The following is a 22,603-nucleotide window of genomic DNA, read 5'->3' as shown; positions in this document are numbered from 1 at the left end:
ACTTGTGGCATACTGGCTCTAGAGCACGTGGGCTCTGTAGTTGCGGCACATGGGCTCTCTAGTTGAAGCTTGGGGGCTCAGTAGTTACAGCGCATGGCATGTGGGATCTTAGTTCCCCACCAGGGATCGAACCCATGTCCCCTGCATTGGAAGGCGGATTCTTAACCACTGGACCACCAGGAAAGTCCCCTAAACATAATATTTCTGACATAGCTGGATAGTCCCAGGCCTTCCCCCACAAGAGCAAGCCCCAAAAGCAGACCAGCATACATCCTGTCCACAGGAGAAAGGGTTGAGCCAGGCCTGCCTAGTCTTCCTTCTGTGCTCACCATTCAGATGTCCCCATTTCCCCCCAAGGAGGAGGAAGTGAAAGGGTGAAGAGAAACCAGGAATGATAGTCTAGATGATGGTCTTCCACGTGGAGTGAGTGGTAGAGAAGAAGTTCTCCTACAACTTTAGAGAGAGAGAAATTGGGGCTGGATTATAGGGAATATAAAATAGCCCACTAAACAGAATTTTCTGTTGTCTGTAGCAGTAGGCTAGCCATTGTACACAAAGTAACATTTTTGGTGGACTAGGCTGATAGGGATGAAACTAGAGACCAAGAAAACCACTTCAGAGAGTCAGGTATGAGGTCATGAAAGCTTACCTAAAAAAGGCATCCAGGGCTTCCCTGGTGTCACAGTGGTTAAGAATCCGCCTGCCAATGCAGGGGACACGGGTTCAAGCCCTGGTCCAGGAAGATCCCACATGCCCCGGAGCAACTAAGCCCATGCGCCACAACTACTGAGCCCACGCTCCACAACAAGAGAAGCCACGACAATGAGAAGCCCACGCACTGCAACAAAGAGTAGCCCCCGTTCGCCACAGCTAGAGAAAGCCTGCACACAGCAACAAAGACCCAACGCAGCCAAAAATAAAATAAATAAAATAAAAATTAAAAAAAAAAAAAAAGGTATCCAATAGTAGAAAAGTCAAGCTTTTGGATGTCTTATAGAAGATTAGTAATAAGCTTAATAGCTACGTGAAATGTGAGGGAAGGAATCAAAAGTCTAGAGTTCCCAGTCTCCATGACTGGGAAAATATCAGTCCCAATAACGTGAATAAGTATGTAAGGGAAGGTACTTTGGAGAGAGAGATTGTAAAAGAAAAATAATGTGAAATGCCTAACAGTGTTTGGCACCATAGGCACTCCATAAATTGAGAGCTGGTTTTCCCTGTGATAACATGTTTGTTCATTTTTCAAAAGAACTTATTACAGAGCTGCCTAAAGTAGCAAACCCTCTATAATTTTGAAGTAATTAATTTTGTTCAGCAGTTTATGTATACAGTCTCAGTATTTAAAGCAAGATAGACCTTTAGGTATGCAGCCTCAGTATTTAAAAGCAAGATATCATTGATCTTTAAGCGATTTTAGCTTTCCATCATTGGTTCAACAAATAATTGAGTGCCTACTGTGTTTCAGATACTGTTCTAGATGGTGGGGATACAGCATTGAACAGAGCTGCCTTAAGTCACTGTCCCTAAGGAGATTATGTTCCAACTAGCTTTATTTGGCCTTCTTAGCCAAGTTAAATGGTCTTTGAGAATGTTCAGTAAATAATGCCTAATTTAAATTGATATATTTACTCTTTCAACAACTCACAGTAATTTAGTCATTCATCATATATGCATATGTTTCATAGTTGGTGTTTACCTTGGATTTCTAGTTTTAAATATTTTTATGTGGTAGTAATTTGAAATTTTAAACTTTTTGGCAGAATATTTATGTTCCATAAGTATATTTTCTTTTTTTTTTTTTTTATAAGTATATTTTCATACTTAAAATTCTAAAAAGCACCTAATTGGAAAACATGATTTCAAGTTTGTAGTTTTGGGGTTGGATTTTTTTTTTTTTAACATGTTTTGGTTCTTTTTTTTTTTTTTTTTTTTTTTTAAATTCCAGTCTGAGTCCAAAGGCCACCAAAGCCGGTTTCTGCTTTCCTGGAGCACCGTCTTCGGCCCCAAAGCCTGCTTTCTGTTTAGTTAAGCGAGGAGGCATTAGACTCTGTTTGGGTTCTTTTGATTTTTTTTTTTTTTTAACATCTTTATTGAAGTATAATTGCTTTACAATGGTGTGTTAGTTTCTGCTTTATAACAAAGTGAATCAGCTATACATATACATATATCCTCATATCTCCTCCCTCTTGTGTCTCCCTCCCACCCTCCCTATCCCACCCCTCTAGGCGGTCACAAAGCACCGAGCTGATCTCCCTGTGCTATGTGGATGCTTCCCACTAGCTATCTATTTTACATTTGGTAGCATTTATAAGTCGATGACACTCTCTCACTTCGTCGCAGCTTACCCTTCCCCCTCCCCGTGTCCTCAAGTCCATCTCTATGTCTGCATCTTTATTCCTGTCCTGCCCCTAGGTTCTTCAGAACCTTTTTTTTTTTTTTTAGATTCCATATATATGTGTTAGCATATGCTATTTGTTTTTCTCTTTCTGACTTACTTCACTCTGTATGACAGACTCTAGGTCCATCCACCTCACTACAAATAACTCAATTTCATTTCTTTTTATGACTGAGTAACATTCCATTATATATATGTGCCACATCTTCTTTATCCATTCATCTGTCGATGGACACTTAGGTTGCTTCCATGTCCTGGCTATTGTAAATAGAGCTGCAATGAACATTGTGGTACATGACTCTTTTTGAATTATGGTTTTCTCGGGGTATATGCCCAGTAGTGGGATTGCTGGGTCATATGGTAGTTCTATTTTTAGTTTTTTAAGGAGCCTCCAAACTGTTCTCCATAGTGGCTGTATCAATTCACATTCCCACCAACAGTGTAAGTGGGTTCCCTTCTCTCCACACCCTCTCCAGCATTTATTGTTTGTAGATTTTTTCATGATGGCCATTCTGACTGGTGTGAGGTGATAACCTCATTGTGGTTTTGATTTGCATTTCTCTAATGATTAGTGATGTTGAGCATTCTTTCATGTGTTTGTTGGCAATCTGTGTATCTTCTTTGGAGAAATGTCTATTTAGTTCTTCTGCCCATTTATGGATTGTGTTGTTTGGTTTTTTGATATTGAGTTGGATGAGCTGCTTGTAAATTTTGGAGGTTAATCCTTTGTCAGTTGCTTCATTTGCAAATATTTTCTCCCATTCTGAGGGTTGTCTTTTCGTCTTCTTTATGGTTCCTTTGCTGTGCAAAAGCTTTTAAGTTTCATAAGGTCCTATTTGTTTATTTTTGTTTTTATTTCCATGTCTCTAGGAGGTGGGTCAAAAAGGATCTTGCTGTGATTTATGTCATAGAGTGTTCTGCCTATGTTTTCCTCTAAGAGTTTTATAGTGTCTGGCCTTACATTTAGGTCTTTAATCCTTTTTGAGTTTATTTTTGTGTATGGTGTTAGGGAGTGTTCTAATTTCATTCTTTTACATGTAGCTGTCCAGTTTTCCCAGCACCACTAATTGAAGAGGCTGTCTTTTCTCCATTTTATATTCTTGCCTCCTTTATCAAAAATAAGGTGACCATATGTGCATGGGTTTATCTCTGGGCTTTCTATCCTGTTCCATTGATCTATATTTCTGTTTTTGTGCCAGTACCATACTGTCTTGATTACCGTAGCTTTGTAGTATAGTCTGAAGTCCAGGAGCCTGATTCCAACAGCTCCGTTTTCCTTTCTCAAGATTGCTTTGGCTATTTGGGGTCTTTTGTGTTTCCATACAAACTGTGAAATTTTTTGTTCTAGTTCTGTGAAAATGCCAGTGGTAGTCTGATAGGGATTGCATTGAATCTGTAGATTGCTTTGGGTAGTATAGTCATTTTTCACAATGTTGATTCTTCAAATCCAAGAACGTGGTATATCTCTCCATCTGTTTGTATCATCTTTAATTTCTCCCATCAGTGTCATATAGTTTTCTGCATACAGGTCTTTTTTCTCCTTCAGTAGGTTTATTCCTAGGTATTTTATTCTTTTTGTTGCAGTGGTAAACGGGAGTGTTTCCTTAATTTCTCTTTCAGTTTTTTCATCATTAGTGTATAGGAATGCAAGAGATTTCTGTGCATTAATTTTGTATCCTGCTACTCTACCAAATTCATTGATTAGCTCTAGTAGTTTTCTGGTAGCATCTTCAGGATTCTCTATGTATAGTATCATGTCATCTGCAAACAGTGACAGCTTTACTTCTTCTTTTCCAATTTGGATTCCTTTTATTTCTTTTTCTTCTCTGATTGCTGTGGCTAAAACTTCCAAAACTATGTTGAATAATAGTGGTGAGAGTGGGCAACCTTGTCTTGTTCCTGATCTTAGTGGAAATGGTTTTGGTTTTTCACCATTGAGAATGATGTTGGCTGTGTGTTTGTCATATCTGGCCTTTATTATGTTGAGGTAAGTTCCCTCTATGCCTACTTTGTGGAGGGTTTTTATCATAAATGGGTGTTGAATTTTGTCGAAAGCCTTTTCTGCATCTATTGAGATGATCATATGGTTTTTCTCCTTCAATTTGTTAATATGGTGTATCACATTGATTGATTTGTGTTTATTGCAGAATCCTTGCATTCCTGGGATAAACCCCACTTGATCATCATGGTGTATGATCCTTTTAATGTGCTGTTGGATTCTGTTTGCATGTATTTTGTTGAGGATTTTTGCATCTATATTCATCAGTCCTATTGGCCTGTAGTTTTCTTTCTTTGTGACATCCTTGTCTGGTTTTGGTATCAGGGTGATGGTGGCCTCGTAGAATGAGTTTGGGAGTGTCCCTCCCTCTGCTATATTTTGGAAGAGTTTGAGAAGGATAGGTGTTAGCTCTCCTCCAAATGTTTGATAGAATTTGCCTGTGAGCCTTCTGGTCCTGGACTTTTGTTTGTTGGAAGATTTTTAATCACAGTCTCAATTTCAGTGCTTGTGATTGGTCTGTTTATATTTTCTATTTCTTCCTGGTTCAGTCTCAGAAGGTTGTACTTTTCAAAGAATTTGTCCGTTTCTTCCAGATTGTCCATTTTATTGGCATATAGTTGCTTGTAGTAATCTCTCACGATCCTTTGTATTTCTGCAGTGTCAGTTGTTACTTCTTTTTCATTTCTAATTCTATTGATTTGAGTCTTCTCCCTTTTTTTCTTGATGAGTCTGGCTAATGGATTGTCAATTTTGTTTATCAATTTTGTTTATCTTCTCAAAGAGCCAGCTTTTAGTTTTATTGATCTTTGCTATTGTTTCCTTCATTTCTTTTTTATTTATTTCTAAGCTGATCTTTATGATTTCTTTCCTTCTGCTAACTTTGGGGTTTTTTTGTTCTTCTTTCTCTAATTGCTTTAGGTGTAAGGTTATGTTGTTTATTTGAGATTTTTCTTGTTTCTTGAGGTAGGATTGTATTGCCATAAACTTACCTCTTAGAACTGCTTTTGCTGCATCCCATAGGTTTTGGGTCGTTGTGTTTTCATTGTCATTTGTTTCTAGGTATTTTTTGATTTCCTCTTTGATTTCTTCAGTGATCTCTTGGTTATTAAGTAGTGTATTGTTTAGCCTCCATGTGTTTGTATTTTTTACAGATTTTTTCCTTTAATTGATATCTAGTCTCATAGCGTTGTGGTCGGAAAAGATACTTGATACGATTTCAATTTTCTTAAATTTACCAGGGCTTGATTTGTGACCCAAGATATGATCTATCCTAGAGAATGTTCCATGAGCACTTGAGAAGAAAGTGTATTCTGTTGTTTTTGGATGGAATGTCCTATAAATATCAATTAAGTCCATCTTGTTTAATGTATCATTTAAAGCTTGTGTGTCCTTATTTATTTTCATTTTGGATGATCTGTCCGTTGGTGAAAGTGGGGTGTTAAAGTCCCCTACTATGATTGTGTTACTGTCGATTTCCCCTTTTATGGCTGTTAGCATTTGCCTTATGTATTGAGGTGCTCCTGTGGTGGGTACATAAATATTTACAGTTGTTATATCTTCTTCTTGGATTGATCCCTTGACCATTATGTAGTGTCCTTCTTTGTCTCTTGTAATAGTCTTTATTTTAAAGTCTATTTTGTCTGATATGAGAATTGCTACTCCAGCTTTCTTTTGATTTCCATTTACATGGAATAACTTTTCCCATCCCCTCACTTTCAGTCTGTATGTGTCCCTAGGTCTGAAGTGGGTCGCTTGTAGACAGCATATATACAGGTCTTGTTTTTTGCATCCATTCAGCCAGTCTGTGTCTTTTGGTTGGGGCATTTAATCCATTTATATTTAAGGTAATTATCAATATGTATTAACATGTTTTAAAATATATCCTCTAGGTATACAGAAGGGAAGTAGAAGAAAACGGGATTGTTCTGGATCCTTTGAAAGCTACCCACGCAGTTAAAGGTGTTACAGGACATGAGGTCTGCAATTACTTCTGGAATGTTGATGTTCGCAATGATTGGGAAAGTAAGCTGCCATTATTAACATATTTTGATAAAATTATTAGTTTGAATTTAATACCAAATCTAACCTGGTTTTCTACATCTGATCTATGGTTTACAAAGTCAATATAGAAAATATCTGGAGAATCGTGTAGGGAACTGATAATACCTTACATTTAAGTAGAGCTTTTCACTGTACAAAATGCTTCTCAGTAAGTTATAGCATTTGATCTGCTACCTCAATAATCCTGTGTGATAGGTAGGTAATAAAGTAAAATTCAGATAGCTCAAGTGACTTGTCATAGAGCACAGAACTAATTAGTGGAAAAGCCAGGACTAAAATAAAAGATTTCTGTTTTATCATCTTCTCTTTTCCTAGACTCTTTTGTTTCCATGATAAATTGTAGATGAATCCTGCTGTGGTTTGTTTAGAGTTATTTGATCCCCTCAGGCATCGAATTTCATAAATATGGGTACTTCTGAACAACATGTTTATCAATGGCAGTTTGACACTCTCACAAACGTAGTCACCTAAACCTAAGTAGAACAGCTTATTCAGCTTCAATAAATGAAGGATTATAGGGAGGGGAGGGGTCATAGTGTTAGGGAATAATTTGTGCCCTAGTAATGAAATGGTGATTAGAATTGGTTTCTTGCAGTGGAAGCTAATGAGATTTCCTGGTGATTAGGTCTCACAGCCACCATCTATAGCCCTAATACTAAACCGCTTTCCATTTGGACTTAGCCTATGTAGGGCAGGATCCTGTTCATTTTGGTATAGTGTCCATTTGTAATTGACTTTCTCAGTAATCACATTCTGGGAAAAGGTAATATATCTTTTTTGACTACTAACATTTTTTTCTTCATTGCAGCAACTATAGAAAACTTTCATGTGGTGGAAACTTTAGCTGATAATGCAATCATCATTTATCAAACGCACAAGGTAAATATCTTTTCATCCCAAAAGGATTCCAGCATAGTTCAAACAGAGACGTATAAATTCTCTAAAGTAAAATTTGTGAGGAAATTAAGTGCCACAAAAGATTTAAAGACTTTATTAATAATTCATGAATTTCATGTATTTGAAAGGTAATTTCAGTTCATTTAAAGCAGAAATGGGTGAAAATAAGAACCTGAGAAATATTCAGAAACAGTGTGTTTGACAAAGATATACAGTTAGTTATGCAAACTTTAAGTCTAGAAAAGAAAGTTTGAAAATCCACTTAAATGTTTTTCTAGCATCTAGTCTCTAGAGGAGATAGATGAATTACCAAATATGAAAGTGAATCAGTTTCCTGTGAGAATAATAGAGAAATGCGAAGTATGTTATTAGTCTATGTTAAGACTCAGAAGTAAACGTGATCTAAGTGGATTATCTGACATCAAGGGAAAATTGCTGAGCATCAGCTATTGAGAGGATGGTCATACACCAGAGCACAAAGAAACATTGTCATTTAAATTGGTTGCCTTTCACTTCATTTCTTCCTCTGTTAATATAGATATTTAAATTATAGAATATTTCTCTTATCTTCTTCTGCTCTGTTTCCTTTCTGAAAATTGCCAAATATTATATTGAATAAACAATAATAAAATAAATTAAAAATTTGTAGAGATCCACCAAAAACAATATTGTATGTTATATAAGAAACATGATAATTCAGTAAGTACTTCATTTTTCTTTTTTAAAATAATTTTTAACTGAGCTGAATATTTGAAAATATTTTAGGTTTGCTGTGTATACTTGAGCTCAGTCTTGTCATCTGAGGCATCTTATATTTAATGACTATGACCTAGGCTTCCTTTTACATGACAGCTACTCAAGAAATATATAACAATGAAGATTCTGTTTCAACCTACTGATTTAGGGGGGGTCTAAAGCGAAGTCTAAAATTTAGTAGACTTTAAAATATTAGTTGTCCTGTAACTTGCAATGAAAATAAATGACCAGTCATTTAGAATCAGAAGACTCTTATTCTGTGAAGATAATTGATCCTGGAAAATGGTCTGCTGAAAGTACTTCACTTGGTAAATAGTAGATGGAGGGGAGGAATATATAGGTTATATTAGGATTATTTCTGGAAAAATAAAACTAAAAATTATTAAAATAATGTACTTTATATGTAACAAAATTTAAGTTACAGTTGTAATTGTTTGAATAAATGAATTGTCCTGGCATAATTTTTTCAACAAAATCCAATAACTATACAACATCTTTCTCTTTAAATTTGGCTTCTTTTATAATATGGTCTTAAAAAGGGCTACTCATCTCTTGATGTTTGTCATTCTCACTCTTTAAATTTCTGTCTTACCATCATCCTTGTGGATTTGCATCCATTAGTTCTAATATGGCCACATTTTGATTTATTACTGTCTTCACATACATTTGCCCAGTACTACTTTCATCAACTTAATGAAATTTTGTATCTTTAAAAGATGAACCATTTCACTTTGCAAATGCTTTGTGTTGTATTGACACTGAATTGTTGGCGATTTATTAAATTCAGCAATCGGGAAAGACCCTGTACGTATTTTCTCTCATTTAGAAGTGTATAGTCCTGGGGCTTCCCTGGTGGCGCAGTGGTTGAGAATCTGCCTGCCAATGCAGGGGACACGGGTTCGAGCCCTGGTCTGGGAAGATCCCACATGCCGTGGAGCAACTGGGCCCGTGAGCCACGATTATTGAGCCTGCGCGTCTGGAGCCTGTGCTCCGCAACAAGAGAGGCCGCGATAGTGAGAGGCCCACGCACCGCGATGAAGAGTGGCCCCCGCTTGCCACAACTAGAGAAAGCCCTCGCACAGAAACAAAGACCCAACACAGCCAAAAATAAATAAATAAATAAATAAATAATTTTTTAAAAAGTACATAGTCCCAGTTTTCAGAGACCTAGGTTCCATGTCATTCCAACAGTATGTTGGAATGCATACCATGAAGTTGGAAGATTAAATTACTGGTTTGGAATTCTTTAAATATGATTATGATATCAAGGAGCATCCTGTTTCCCTAATATATTTGCTTTTAAAATCTTTGCTCTGAACAGTTGAAACAGAGGTTTAATACTATACTTAAAATTGGACTAATGGGGCTTCCCTGGTGGCACAATGGTTAAGAATCCACCTGCCAATGCAGGGGACACGGGTTCGAGCCCTGGTCCAGGAAGATCCCACATGCTGCGGAGCAGCTTAGCCCATGCACCACAACTACTGAGCCTGTGCTCTAGAGCCTGCGTGCCACAACTACTGAAGCCTGTGTGCCTAGAGCCTGTGCTCTGCAACAGGAGAAGCCACAACAATGAGAAGCCTGCTCACTGCAACAAAGAGTAGCCCCCGCTCGCCGCAACTAGAGAAAGCCCACGCACAGCAACGAAGACCCAGCACAGCCAAAAATAAAAACTATAAAAAAAAAAGTGGACTAATGGCTGTGGGAGGGGCTAATGCGGAGTGATTGCTTAATGGATACAGAGTTTCTGTTGGGAGTGATGACACATTTAGAACTAGATAGTGGTGGTATTTACATAACATTGTGAATATAGTTAAGGCCACTGAATTGTATACTTAAAAATTATTTATGGCATTTTATGTTATGTATATATTACCAAATTTACAAAGAAGGAAAAATAGGGTCTTCCCTGGTGTTCCAGTTGTTAAGACTCCTCACTCCCAATGCAGGGAGGCCAGGGTTGGATCCCTGGTTGGGGAACTAGATCCCACATGCCTGCATGCCACAGCTAAGACCCGGAGCAGCCAAATAAATAAGTAAACATTTAAAAAAGAAAAAAAAAAGAAATAGCAGAACATTATTCCTTTAGTATGTTCTTCAAAGCCTTTAACTCAGTGTTCATAATCAATCCTTTGGTGGGTGCTTTCCATTTAAAATTTGACAGATGTTACCTTAAACAAAGGCATTTATTAGTTTTACACCTGTTTCTTTGTTAGTTCCATATTATATATGAATAAAAAGTAGTTCAAATTTTGGGGACTTCCCTGGCGGTCCAGTGGTTTAAGACTCCGAGCTTCTACTGCAGGGGGTGAGGGTTCAATTCCTGGTCAGGGAACTAAGATCCCGCATGCCATGTGGCGCAGCCAAAAAAAAGTTCAAATTTTCAAAAGATTTGTACTTCTTCCACAGAGAGTGTGGCCTGCTTCTCAGCGGGACGTATTATATCTTTCTGCCATTCGAAAGATACCAGCCTTGACTGAAAATGACCCGGAAACTTGGATAGTTTGTAATTTTTCTGTGGATCACAACAGTGCTCCTGTAAGTACATTGTATAAATGTGTATAATTGTACGATACAAAGCTAAATATACAACACAGGGCAAAAGTGATAAACGCATACCACACATACAGAGATAATTGACTTGAAAATGCTTCTTAAATTTTTGTTTATTAAAGTTGGCTTCTTGGAAGAGTATAGCCACTGTGTTATCTGAGGGCAACAGTCATGGCCATGAGCATCCCAGCAGGGTTGTTTTCCTTTCCTCCTGAGGTTAGATGAGACAGCTGAATGGGTAGTATAGGTAGGCTACTTCTCACAGTTGTCTCTCAAGCCATGATCAACTACTGGCAAAACCTCTGTGGTTTCTACCTCGATTTAGCTCCTTTTACTACTTAAGAGGGGGGAAAACCATTCCTGGTGTCATATCAACTTGGCATGTATTCTTTATTAGTGCTTATGAGATTTTGTTGGAGATGTAGATGAGTTATGGTTTTGGTTAATCTAATGTAGAATTAGACCAGAAGAGGTTACAGAATACTGGGTATCTTCTACACTGGTGTTTTGTTTTTATTTTTTGTTTTGGCAGCTAAACAATCGATGTGTGCGTGCCAAAATAAATATTGCTATGATTTGTCAAACCTTGGTAAGCCCGCCAGAGGGAAACCAGGAGATTAGCAGGGACAACATTCTATGCAAGATTACATATGTAGCTAATGGTATGTATTTTGGTTTTGTTTTTGCTACTTTTGGTAATATGGATGTTTTTATTGTGATCTACATGATAACTGACAGTTTGGATAAATACCATTTACAAATGTCTTTTTAGTTTTTATCCTTTAGATTTAGTAATTTTTAATTTGGAGAGATGTATATCAAAATTATCGGGAATCTTTCAGAATATACATGTCTGAATAACTGCTGTATCAGGAATTCTGAAGCTGGGGCTGGATAGGTAAATTTTTAAACTTCATCTTTAGATCACTGTTACATATTATTGGTTTTAAGAACCGTTTTATTAGATATTTGCCTAATAGAATATGTGTAATTAGGAAAATAAGCAACAGTGAGAAAGAAAATTAACACTTCTTTTTTTCCCCCAAATTTTCAAAGACCATTTAGTGATTTAGAAAAATGTTTACAACATAATGTTAAGTGGGGTGAGAAAAAGCATATAAAATACCATTTCAATAATTTTTAAAAGAAGAAAAGAATATATATATGAAAAGTTGGAAAGAAATACAACAAAGTGTTAATATTGAATTGTTGCTTGGTTGTTGGATTACTGGAAATAGTTTTCTTCTTCTTTTTTACTTTATAATTTTGGGTTTTTTGTGTCTTTTTTTGTTTTTAATTGAAATAATAGTTGATATAAAATATTATGTTAGTTTCAGGTGAACAGTTCTTTTTCTTGTTGTCAGGCTTTTTAGTTTTCTGAATCTTTGCTCCCTGCTTCTTTCTTAGTTGCTAGTGACTTACTTATTTCACATTGGCCTACTGCTGGACAGCCCTGTTTATCACTTGTTATGGTTCCTTGCTACACCTGTTTCCTACCTGCAGTAGTTACTGGAGTCCCTCTAATCAAACTTTCAACCCTTCTTTATACAGGGCCATCACTGCTAGTATGTTTAAAGAGACAACTATGCCTGAGCAAGTTACTATTTGATTATAGTAGAGTTCATTGAATCAATCTGCCTTAAGTAACCTAAAGTGTTGTTATACTAATATTTGCTTATAATTTAAGAACATTTTAGAACAGTAATAAATGCTTTCTTATTTGTTATCTGTTCTCATCTGGTGGTTAGTACAGTACTAAGGACTGAGTGGTCAAGACTTTTAAGAGATGCTTTTTCAATGTGAGGAATTTTTAAAAAACAAAGGAACAAAATGAGTGCATTATGCATATTTGGAGAATTATCTTAACAGTTTTCATTTTCCTTTGTCTCACAGTAAACCCTGGAGGATGGGCACCAGCCTCAGTGTTAAGGGCAGTGGCAAAGCGAGAGTATCCAAAGTTTCTAAAACGTTTTACTTCTTACGTACAAGAAAAAACTGCAGGAAAACCTATTTTGTTCTAGTATTAACAGGTACTGGAAAATATATGTTATTCCTTTTTTTAAGCTTTATAGACTAACATGGCTCTGCAGACATTACAAGTTAGTTAATTTTTGAAAGTAGTTTCTTTTACATGATGTTTCCAGATGTGAAGAGTTGTAGTTTTTATACCCTTTAAAACTTAATTTTTCATTATTTTTTCTGATTATGTTAGATAATGATTGCTTAATTGAAGGAAATTTTAATATTATAGAACTATAAAATTTCAGAAGTACAAATCCCCTATGTTTCTCCCTTCCCAGAAATTAGTGTTAGGTTTGTCGTATATTCTTCCAGACTTGTACATATGAATTGACATATATCTAGTAATTTTTTTTTCAAAGCATTATCTTGCAGCTTTCTTTTTCTACTTAATATATCTTGACTATTAGTCCATATAAAGATATGAGACGTACAAAACCATCTCATTCTTTTAACATCTATTGTATAAATGTTGCAGAATTTATTAACCACTGTCCCATGTTAATGTCTGGTTGGTTCCATATTTTTACTGTCAAATAATGCTGCACTGACTATTTTTGTACAAGGAGCTGAACTCTTTAATTTTTCTTAAATAAGTGACATGTTAACATGGTTCAGAAGTCAAAAGTATGAAAAGATACGCAGTAAAATTCATCCCCCGTCCCCTGCTCACCCAGTTCTGCACCACCACACTCGCCCTCCACACACACGCACACAAGTGTATAGCCGCTGTGAGTAGCTTCTTGTGTCTTTCCAGAGATGTTTCATTTTCACCTGAATAAGCAAATACAAGTGTATTCCTCCCACACATACACTTACAGTTATTGAAAAAAATTGCATACTCTATACAGGGTTCTGCATCTTGCTTCTGCATATGCTTTATCTTGAAGGTCTTTCCGTATTGGTGCAGAGCTGCTTTATTCTTTGTTTATGGCTATGTAGAATCCCATTTGTATGGATGTACACAGTTTATCTAACCAATTCTCCATTTGTAGATGTTAAAGTTGATTTTAATTTTTGCTAGAGCACACAGTACTGCAGTCATATCCATGTGTCATTTTGTATGTGGGTAGATTACTAGATGTGACACTGCTGGCACTTCTGGGGGGCTTGTGCATTTGTAATTTAGATATTGGCCTCTGTAGAGTTGGTATTAATTTACCATCTCACTAGCAATAACATGTTGGAGTGCCTGTTTCTCTGACCCTCTCACACAATGTATGAAATAAAACTTTCTGATTTTTTTCCAACTTGATAGGTGAAAAATACTCTCCCAGTGTAGTTTAAATTGTAGTCCTCTTGGGAGTTCCCTGGTGGCCTAGTGGTTAGGATTCCAGAATCCCTGGTCGGGGAACTGAGATTCCACAAGCCACGTGGTGTGGCCAGAAAACAAAACTGTAGTAGTTCTCTTGTTACAAATGAATTTGAGCATCTTTTCATCCATTTGAGAACCATTTGTATAATTCAATTTCTGTGAAACTCTGAGTGTTAACATTTAAATTTGTAATAGATATTACCAAAGTATAATTCACAAGCAGTAAGTATTTATGACCATCCTCTCATGCTCACCTACATTGACTGTTAAATCATTGGCTGAGAAGTTTATATTCTTGAGTCAATTTCTTTAGATAAAAATAATATAGTTAATAACCATATACAGTTGACCCATGAGCGTCGTGAGGGTTAGGGGCGCTGGCCCTCTGCACAGATGAAAATTGAGTATGACTTACAGTCCGCCCTCCATGTCCTAGGTGCCTCTGCATCGAGGACTCAACCAACCCCAGATCGTGTAGTACTGAAAAGAATTTGCATATAAGTTGGATGTGCGCAGTTCAAAGCCATGTTGTTCAAGGGTCAACTGTAGTGACTATACTTTTAATTAAGTCTGGTTTCTGATAATGTTTATAGTGTGCTATTTCTTAAAAAAAAGACCTCAAAGCCTAAATTTATTTTCAAACAGTAACACAAGGGTTAGTGCATTGATGTCCCAGATATGTAGCTTTTCCCAGGAAAACAGGTTACATGAAAATGTTAAATAGGTTCTAGTCTTACTTCTCTGAATGGTTAGTGTTTGGGACAAAGCCTGACCTTTGAGGGATTCTCTTAAAGCATAAATGCACTGCCAAAATGCACTATTTTTAGGATATCTTGTACTTTAGAATTGTTATGGCTCGATCTGGACACATAACTTCTTATTGATTCTGTCACTGCATTGTATTTATCAAATAAACCTGATGCCACATGATGGCAGCAGGCTTGTCACCTTACTTAGCTGGGTGTCTCTCCCCACAGCCTTAAGATTTCTAGAGTTGCTGTTTGCTCAAACCAAGACCAAGCTTGCAGCTGTATCTGTTTTCCCTCTTCACCTCTACCTTCAGCCTTGCAGAGAAGGGTAGAAAATATAACTGGGTATTAAGCAAAAGAAATCAGAATGCAGTTATATAATAAAACATGCTCTCAACTATGTTTGAGAAGAATAATTTTGAAAATATTTGCAAAATACATGCTAACATGTCCACAGCATTTGCCTCTAAACTGTTGGATTTGGGGCATTGTTTTATTGACTGACTGTGTGTGCGCCCACGAGTGTACACATTCTTCTTTTGTGGACCTAGAGGGAAGGGCTCGAAATCCTTGGAAAAGAATTCATCTTAGGGGAAGGAGATGGTAGCATTGTTTGTGGACATGTGTGTGTGTGTGTGTGTAAAGATAGAACTGGAAAGACTCACTGGCCAAAACTTAGCTCTGGCCTTTGAGTCCAGATTGAGCTTCTTTCTGGCAGAGAACCAAATTTTCATTTACCTAAAGTAAATCTTCATTTACCTGAAGTAATAACTGTTTCATAATAATTTCAGAAGATGTATGTATGAAGTGGATCCTAGCACTGAAACCTTAGGAAAGCTAACATTCTTAATTTTGGTGATGGAGAAATAGTAACTTTCAATAGTGTGTATCATCTTTAGAGAAATTCCATAAAGAGTTAATGAGGCCCAAAGATATTTAAAACTTAGTCAAAACTCTTAAACTCATTTGACACAGTATTTCTTAAGATAAGGCAGACCTCTTTCCCATAGCCTAAATAGATTTTTAAAATTCCTGATAAATGATATTGTATAGCATAGTTTTTATTGAACACTAAGAAGAAGGAAATTCCAGTTTATGGGATACAGATCCAGAACCTCTACTTGATTCCCTCTTTGCTTCTTGTAGCACATTGCCCTTTTTAGTTTTTTCTAACTTTCAAAACATTTCTTATACCTTCTATTCCTTTCTGAGGATAAATTTCAAATATGTAGAGTGAATAATTTTATATTCTTAAAGGTGAAAAATCCTTAAAATATAAGCTTCGATAAAGATTCTGTGCATTATGAGAATTCAGAAGGTAGGAGTCTGTTCTGGTCGTCCTGCAGCAGCTGTTAGTGATACAGCGCTGAATGTCTTACCTGCCATTTTCTTCCCTGCAGCGACTGAAGCAAGGCTGTGTGACATTCCATGTTGGAGGAAGAAAATTAAAAAACAAAATTGAATGCTCTAAGCTGGAACATAGGATCTATAGCCTTGTCTATGGCCCAACACCTTGGCCTTGTGTACAAAAGTGAAGAAATACTGCAATAGCAGAGCTGAACATCTTAACACTAGCTGTCTTCTGCTAGATCTCCTCGCTCAGCATATAACTATAAATACATGTAAAATTACATGTATATGGCTATATTTTTATTTGCTTGCTCCTAGAAGAGAAAAAAAATCAACTTTGAATCACAACTAGGAATCGATGCTTTAATTTTTGGAAACTTTTTCAGAATTTTTAATTTACTATGGTTTGGCCTAAGATCCTCAGTTGTACCAGGCTTTGTGCACAAAAGATAAAAGCACAAAAGTTGGACGCACGTGGGGCATGTGCTTTCTGTGCACCAAATTTCTGGATGGGGTTCTTTTTTTAGGCCTACAGTCAAATCTGTGTCCAGAATTTTTTGACTTTTTTGCTTTGTATAATCATAGAATTCATTGCTGCTGATTTCTATAATAATTCATGTTGTCATGTAAAGTGTCTCTTAATAACTGAGGGCTGTCAATAACCTGTGATTTCGCCTTTTCTATAGTCTTACTCCCATGAAGAACTTTGGTTCTGATGGAGAAAGAGTGAAAAGCTTTATTTTTTTCTCCAGATATCTTTATATTTCTATTGTATTTTTAGTTGTGTACTGTGTGCTACAAATTTTTTTCAGTTTGTTACAAACACAATTTGGTAATTTCTAAATTGGTTCTGCCTGCCTCCAAACAGAAACATCTGTACAACCTTATAGGCATAAACTACTTTCTGGTAAAACGGTCAGAATAAAATGAGCTCATGTTTTCCTGAAATTTGTGAGAGGATATACGGTATTACATGTTCCAGCAAATCTCACTATTTGAGTTTGGCATTTGATTCTATATTTCTAGTATTCAGTAACACGTGTTTGTTCTTCTAATTTGGGTCAGTTTAAAAGATACGTTGCAAGATATGCATAGAAAATGTGGGCACCGCTCCTGTTTGCCTCTTGATCAGAAACTTCAGCAGGGCAGTAAAGAAGTCCTTGTGATTCAAACTGAAATTCTTTCTTTAGTTGCTGTAAGAAGTTAAACGTAAAATACCTTTTTTAGTTTTAGGCCCCTTTGAAAAACCCTGAAACATGGAGCAGAGGCAGGGAATGGTACTCATTGAAGTAGAAATGACTGCCCACTTCAGAATCTTCACTGTGTTTATACACAAATGTGCTTACGTAAATCAGAGGCATTTTGTAGATGCTTTGCTGACTTGTTCATCTCTATAGAAACACAGAAACCAGACCCATTTTGTAAAGCAGAAAATCATGTCACGTGGAACATGTCCTGTATATATTTCCTACATGGTAATGGAGTCTTAATGATAAATGCAAGGTGATAATTTAATGATGGGATTAGTCTGATCACTTAATATACACAATCCTGGAAGTGAATTACTTGCATCAGATAAAGTGGTATTTATTAGTCTGTACAGAGAGGAAAATACATATAAAACATATGCTTACATTACATGCACGCAGATTTCATGCTCCATAAATCTTTTCTATTTTTTAATTTACCTTTCTCTAAATGATGTGCATGGAATATGCCTTATTACAGAAAAATACTATTCATAATTTGACTACAAGGAAAAAGTGCCTACATGGTGGTAATGCTAGTTTAGGCAAATTATCTTATCAGTTTACTACATCACCAGTTAACATTTTATATTGTGATGTTTAAAAAAGAGAAGTTTATACCTCAAATGTGTATTTTATTTTACAATCAGTTGCGGGATTAGGGTTGGGAGTATGGGAGGGTTGGGGAGGGAAGGTTTATTCACCATAGCCACTGATGGGAATCTTCAAAAACAATTCTATATGCCCACTATAAATGTTTCTCTGTTTGCCATTTCTGGTACTATCATGACTAAATTGGATAGCTTTATTTTACAAAGGTATGGAAAGTTTACAGAGCAGTGTCTAAATCTACATTAGTTGCATTTGCACTAAATGTTAACGATATACTTTTGCAATTCTGTAAATAAAATGATTACAGGAAAAATATTTGTATTAAAAAAAAAGAAGGAAAGAAAAAGATAATTGCACTGGTACTTCACTAGGGTTAATCCTGCCCAACCAGATTTAGAAATGAGTTGGGGAATATGAAAGGAGTTTAAAAGAGATCAAAATTTGGAGAGGTACTAGACCTTTAGACAGCATTCAGACCCTCTAGAATTATTTCCATAAGGCTAATTCCTACATATTGAATATACATGATGTTTTCTCATCCACAGTTATTTCCTACTTCTCTTCCCCAAGCAAAAAAAAAAAGTTATCATTTTACTCACTTTTCTACTCAGTTACTCTTTTGTACTGTGATAGAAACATGAAAAATATTGGTGATGAGGGGTTTTGTCCCTGAGTGCCCACTGTACAGTTCAAGAGAGCACAGTATTTCACTTGGAATTCAGGGCTCCTGATTTTGAGGTGGAGGGTGATCATAGCAGCTCTTGATTTGGGTTCGCCACAGGGGTAGCCAGACCAAGGAAGAGGATGACTGGGAGGGATGTAGGAATACAAAAGAAGGAAAAGGAGGAATGGGATTCCCATTTGTTCAGTTTCATCAACTAATTTGTACTCCTATACAACATCAGTGTCAATTGCTATTGAGAAAATTTTAGTTGGGCTGAGCTGGTTCTCTTGTGAAATTGTGCTGATTATCTTTAAGCTTATCAGTTGTTTGTCCAGTTAAACACTTTCACCAGTATTTGATCCAAGTTGTACAGACAGTGTATTTGGATTATTGTCATTGTTCATCTACAGACTCAAAACATAATCATTTTAAAGTACCTTGGGAGTGTGTAGAGTGTATTCTAAATAGCTTTATGATCCTGGTGATGTTTTTAAAAAATAATAAAGTTGGATCTTCCATGTTACAATCACAAAATTAAAACCAGTATTTAAAAGTGGAAAAGTATTAAAATATTATGGACAAATGTGCTGCTTGATTGTTTTTCTTAACCCCCAGGTACTGCCCTACATAATTCTCTGAGTAGTTAAGAGCTTGAAATACTCCAGTTCAATGTTCTTCAAACTGTATGTTGTAACCCGGTTGGGCATCAAGAAAGCTACTGAGTTGCAACCTAAAAAAATTTTAACAAAGTAGAACAGAACGGAATAGATCAAATACATAGGATGTAATAAAGGTAAATATTTGTAAATATTTTGTGAACCTTTTTACATATATATGCATATGTATGTATATGCATGTATTGTATATACACACACAGACGTGTGTGTGTGTGTGTGTGTGTGTGTAGTAGGTTACAGTTTTAAATGATTTTTTTTTTTTTTTTTAACCTATGGACCCTGGTCCAAAAGTTTTTTTTCAGTTGCTAGAGAGTGAAGCCATATGCAACTGGGTGTTTCTAAAACCCAGCCAGTCATACACACATGAAAGTTAGCTATATGCGTTTAACCATAAAAAATCATCCCTCATTTATTTAAATAACATGGCCAGCTCCACTTGCTACACTCAGGGAACTTATGCCCTAGAACCACCATGAGATGGGAAGTGTGGATTTGCAGTTCACTCGGTCATTGGTTTCCTCCATATTGAAAGGCACTGAGCATATTTCTCTCCTGGTGTTCAAAGAGAAATACCATCCAAACAATATGACCTCACATACAAGCCAACTACTTAATCTCAGGGGATGCTGGAGAGAAAATCTGGCTGTTGTGTTGGGTTAATTGACAGAGAAATAGTATTGTCACCCTCATGGCACACTTCTAAGAAGTTTTTCAAGAATAATTTTAACTTACTGCAGCTTTTGCCTTAGGCTTGGCTTTGGAATATAACCTGTAAATACGGTGTAGTTTTTTTTTTTTCTTTACTTTTTAAACAGCAGGTCCTTATTAGTCATCTATTTTATACATATTAGTGTATACATGTCAATCCCCATCTCCCAAGTCATCCCACCGTCACCAACCCCCACCCCCACCCCCCCGCTTTTCCCCCTTAGTGTCCATACGTTTGTTCTCTACATCTGTGTCTCTATTTCTGCCTTGCAAACCAGTTCATCTGTACCATTTTTCTAGATTCCATGTATATGCATTAATATACGATATTTGTTTTTCTCTTTCTCACTTGCTTCACTCTGCATGACAGTCTCTAGGTCCATCCACATCTCTACAAATGACCCGATTTCATCCCTTTTTATGGCTGAGTAATATTCCATTGTATATATGTACCACATCTTTATCCATTCATCTTTCGATGAGCATTTAGGTTGCTTCCATGACCTGGCTATTGTAAATAGTGCTGCAGTGAACATTGGGGTGCATGTGTCCTTTTGAATTCTGGTTTTCTCAGGGTATATGCCCAGTAGTGGGATTGCTGGGTCATATAGTAATTCTATTTTTAGTTTCTAAGGAACATACATACCGTTCTCCATAGTGGCTGTATCAGTTTACATTCCCACCAACAGTGCAAGAGGGTTCCCTTTTCTCCACACCCTCTCCAGCATGTGTTGTTTGTAGATTTTCTGATGATACCCATTTTAACCAGTGTGAGGTGATGCCTCATTGTAGTTTTGATTTGCATATCTCTAATGATTAGTGATGTTGAGCATCCTTTCATATGTCTGTTGCAAATCTGTATATCTTATTTGGAGAAATGTCTAGGTCTTTTGCCCATTTTTGGATTGGGTTGTTTCTGTTTTTGATATTCAGCTACATGAGCGGCTTGTATATTTTGGAAATTAATCCTTTGTCAGTTGCTTCATTTGCAAATATTTTCTCCCATTCTGAGGGTTGTCTTTTCATCTTGTTTATAGTTTCCTTTGCTGTGCAAAAGCTTTTAAGTTTCATTAGGTCCCATTTGTTTATTTTTGTTTTTATTTCCATTACTCTACGAGGTGGGTCAAAAAAGATCTTGCTGCGATTTATGTCAAAGAGTGTTCTTCCTATATTTTCCTCTAAGAGTTTTATGGTGTCCGGTCTTACATTTAGGTCTTTAATCCATTTGGAGTTTATTTTTGTGTATGGTGTTACGGAGTGTTCTAATTTCATCCTTTTACATGTAGCTGTCCAGTTTTCCCAGCACCACTTATTGAAGAGACTGTCTTTTCTCCATTGTATATCCTTGCCTCCTTTGTCATAGATTAGTTGACCATAGGTGTGTGGGTTTATCTCTGGGCTTTCTATCCTGTTCCAATGCTCTACATTTCTGTTTTTGTGCCAGTACCATATTTTCTTGATTACTGTAGGTTTGTAGTATAGTCTGAAGTCAGGGAGTCTGATTCCTCCAGCTCCGTTTTTTTTTTCCCTCAAGATTGCTTTGGCTATTCAGGATCTTTTGTGTCTCCATACAAATTTTAAGATTTTTTGTTCTAGTTCCGTAAAAAATGCCACTGGTAATTTGATGGGGATTGCATTGAATCTGTAGATTGCTTTGGGTAGTATAGTCATTTTCACAATATTGATGATTCTTCCAATCCAAGAACATGGTATATATCTCTCCATCTGTTTGTGTCATCTTAGATTTCTTTCATCAGTGTCTTTATAGGTTTCTGAGTACAGGTCTTTTACCTCCTTAGGTAGGTTTATTCCTAGGTATTTTATTCTTTTTGTTGCAATAGTGAATGGGATTGTTTCCTTAATTTCTCTTTCTGATCTTTCATTGTTAGTGTATAGGAATTCAAAAGATTTCTGTGCATTAATTTTGTATCCTGCAACTTTACCAAATTCATTGATTAGCTCTAGTAGTTTTCTGGTGGCATCTTTAGGATTATCTATGTATAGTATCATGTCATCTGCAAACAGTGACTGTTCTACTTCTTCTTTTCCAATTTTTATTCCTTTTATTTCTTTTTCTTCTCTGATTGCTGTGGCTAGGACTTCCAAAACTATGTTGAATAAGAGTGGCGAGAGTGGACATCCTTGTCTTATTCCTGATGTTAGAGGAAATGCTTTCAGTTTTTCACCATTGAGAGTGATGTTTGCTGTTGGTTTGTCATATATGGCCTTTATTATGATGAGGTAGGTTCCCTCTGTGCCCACTTTCTGGAGAGTTTTTGTCCTAAATGGGTGTTGAATTTTGTCAAAAGCTTTTCCTACATCTATTGAGCTAATCATATGGTTTTTATTCAATTTGTTAATATGGTATATCACATTGATTGATTTGCATATATTGAAGAATCCTTGCATCCCTGGATAAATCCCACTTGATCATGGTGTATGATCCTTTTAATGTGTTGTTGGATTCTGTTTGCCAGTATTTTGTTGAGGATTTTTGCATCTATGTTCATCAGTGATATTGGTCTGTAATTTTCTTTTTTTGTAGTGTCTTTGTCTGGTTTTGGTATCAGGGTGATGGTGGCCTCATAGAATGAGTTTGGG

The 22,603-nt window shown here is 36.4% G+C and overlaps 1 protein-coding gene across 3 annotated transcripts in view; it reads left to right on the top strand.

The window, feature by feature from the left end:
* Positions 1-17,042, top strand: part of CERT1 (ceramide transporter 1) — a 131,439-nt gene extending 114,397 nt beyond the window's left edge. For all 3 annotated transcript variants that reach the window (XM_059916595.1, XM_059916594.1, XM_059916593.1), the window contains 6 exons: positions 6,284-6,416; positions 7,264-7,334; positions 10,518-10,646; positions 11,194-11,323; positions 12,555-12,691; positions 16,145-17,042. In XM_059916595.1, the coding sequence (XP_059772578.1) occupies positions 6,284-6,416; positions 7,264-7,334; positions 10,518-10,646; positions 11,194-11,323; positions 12,555-12,682 (591 nt within the window). In that variant the 3' untranslated portion in view covers positions 12,683-12,691; positions 16,145-17,042. The remainder of the gene's footprint in view (positions 1-6,283; positions 6,417-7,263; positions 7,335-10,517; positions 10,647-11,193; positions 11,324-12,554; positions 12,692-16,144) is intronic.
* The last annotated feature ends 5,561 nt before the right edge of the window (positions 17,043-22,603 follow it).

The sequence above is a fragment of the Balaenoptera ricei genome, chromosome 3 (genome assembly GCF_028023285.1).
Source record: "Balaenoptera ricei isolate mBalRic1 chromosome 3, mBalRic1.hap2, whole genome shotgun sequence".
NCBI classification, from domain to species: domain Eukaryota; kingdom Metazoa; phylum Chordata; class Mammalia; order Artiodactyla; family Balaenopteridae; genus Balaenoptera; species Balaenoptera ricei.
Note: the sequence above shows the minus strand (reverse complement) of the source record. Positions and strands in the feature narration are given on the sequence as shown.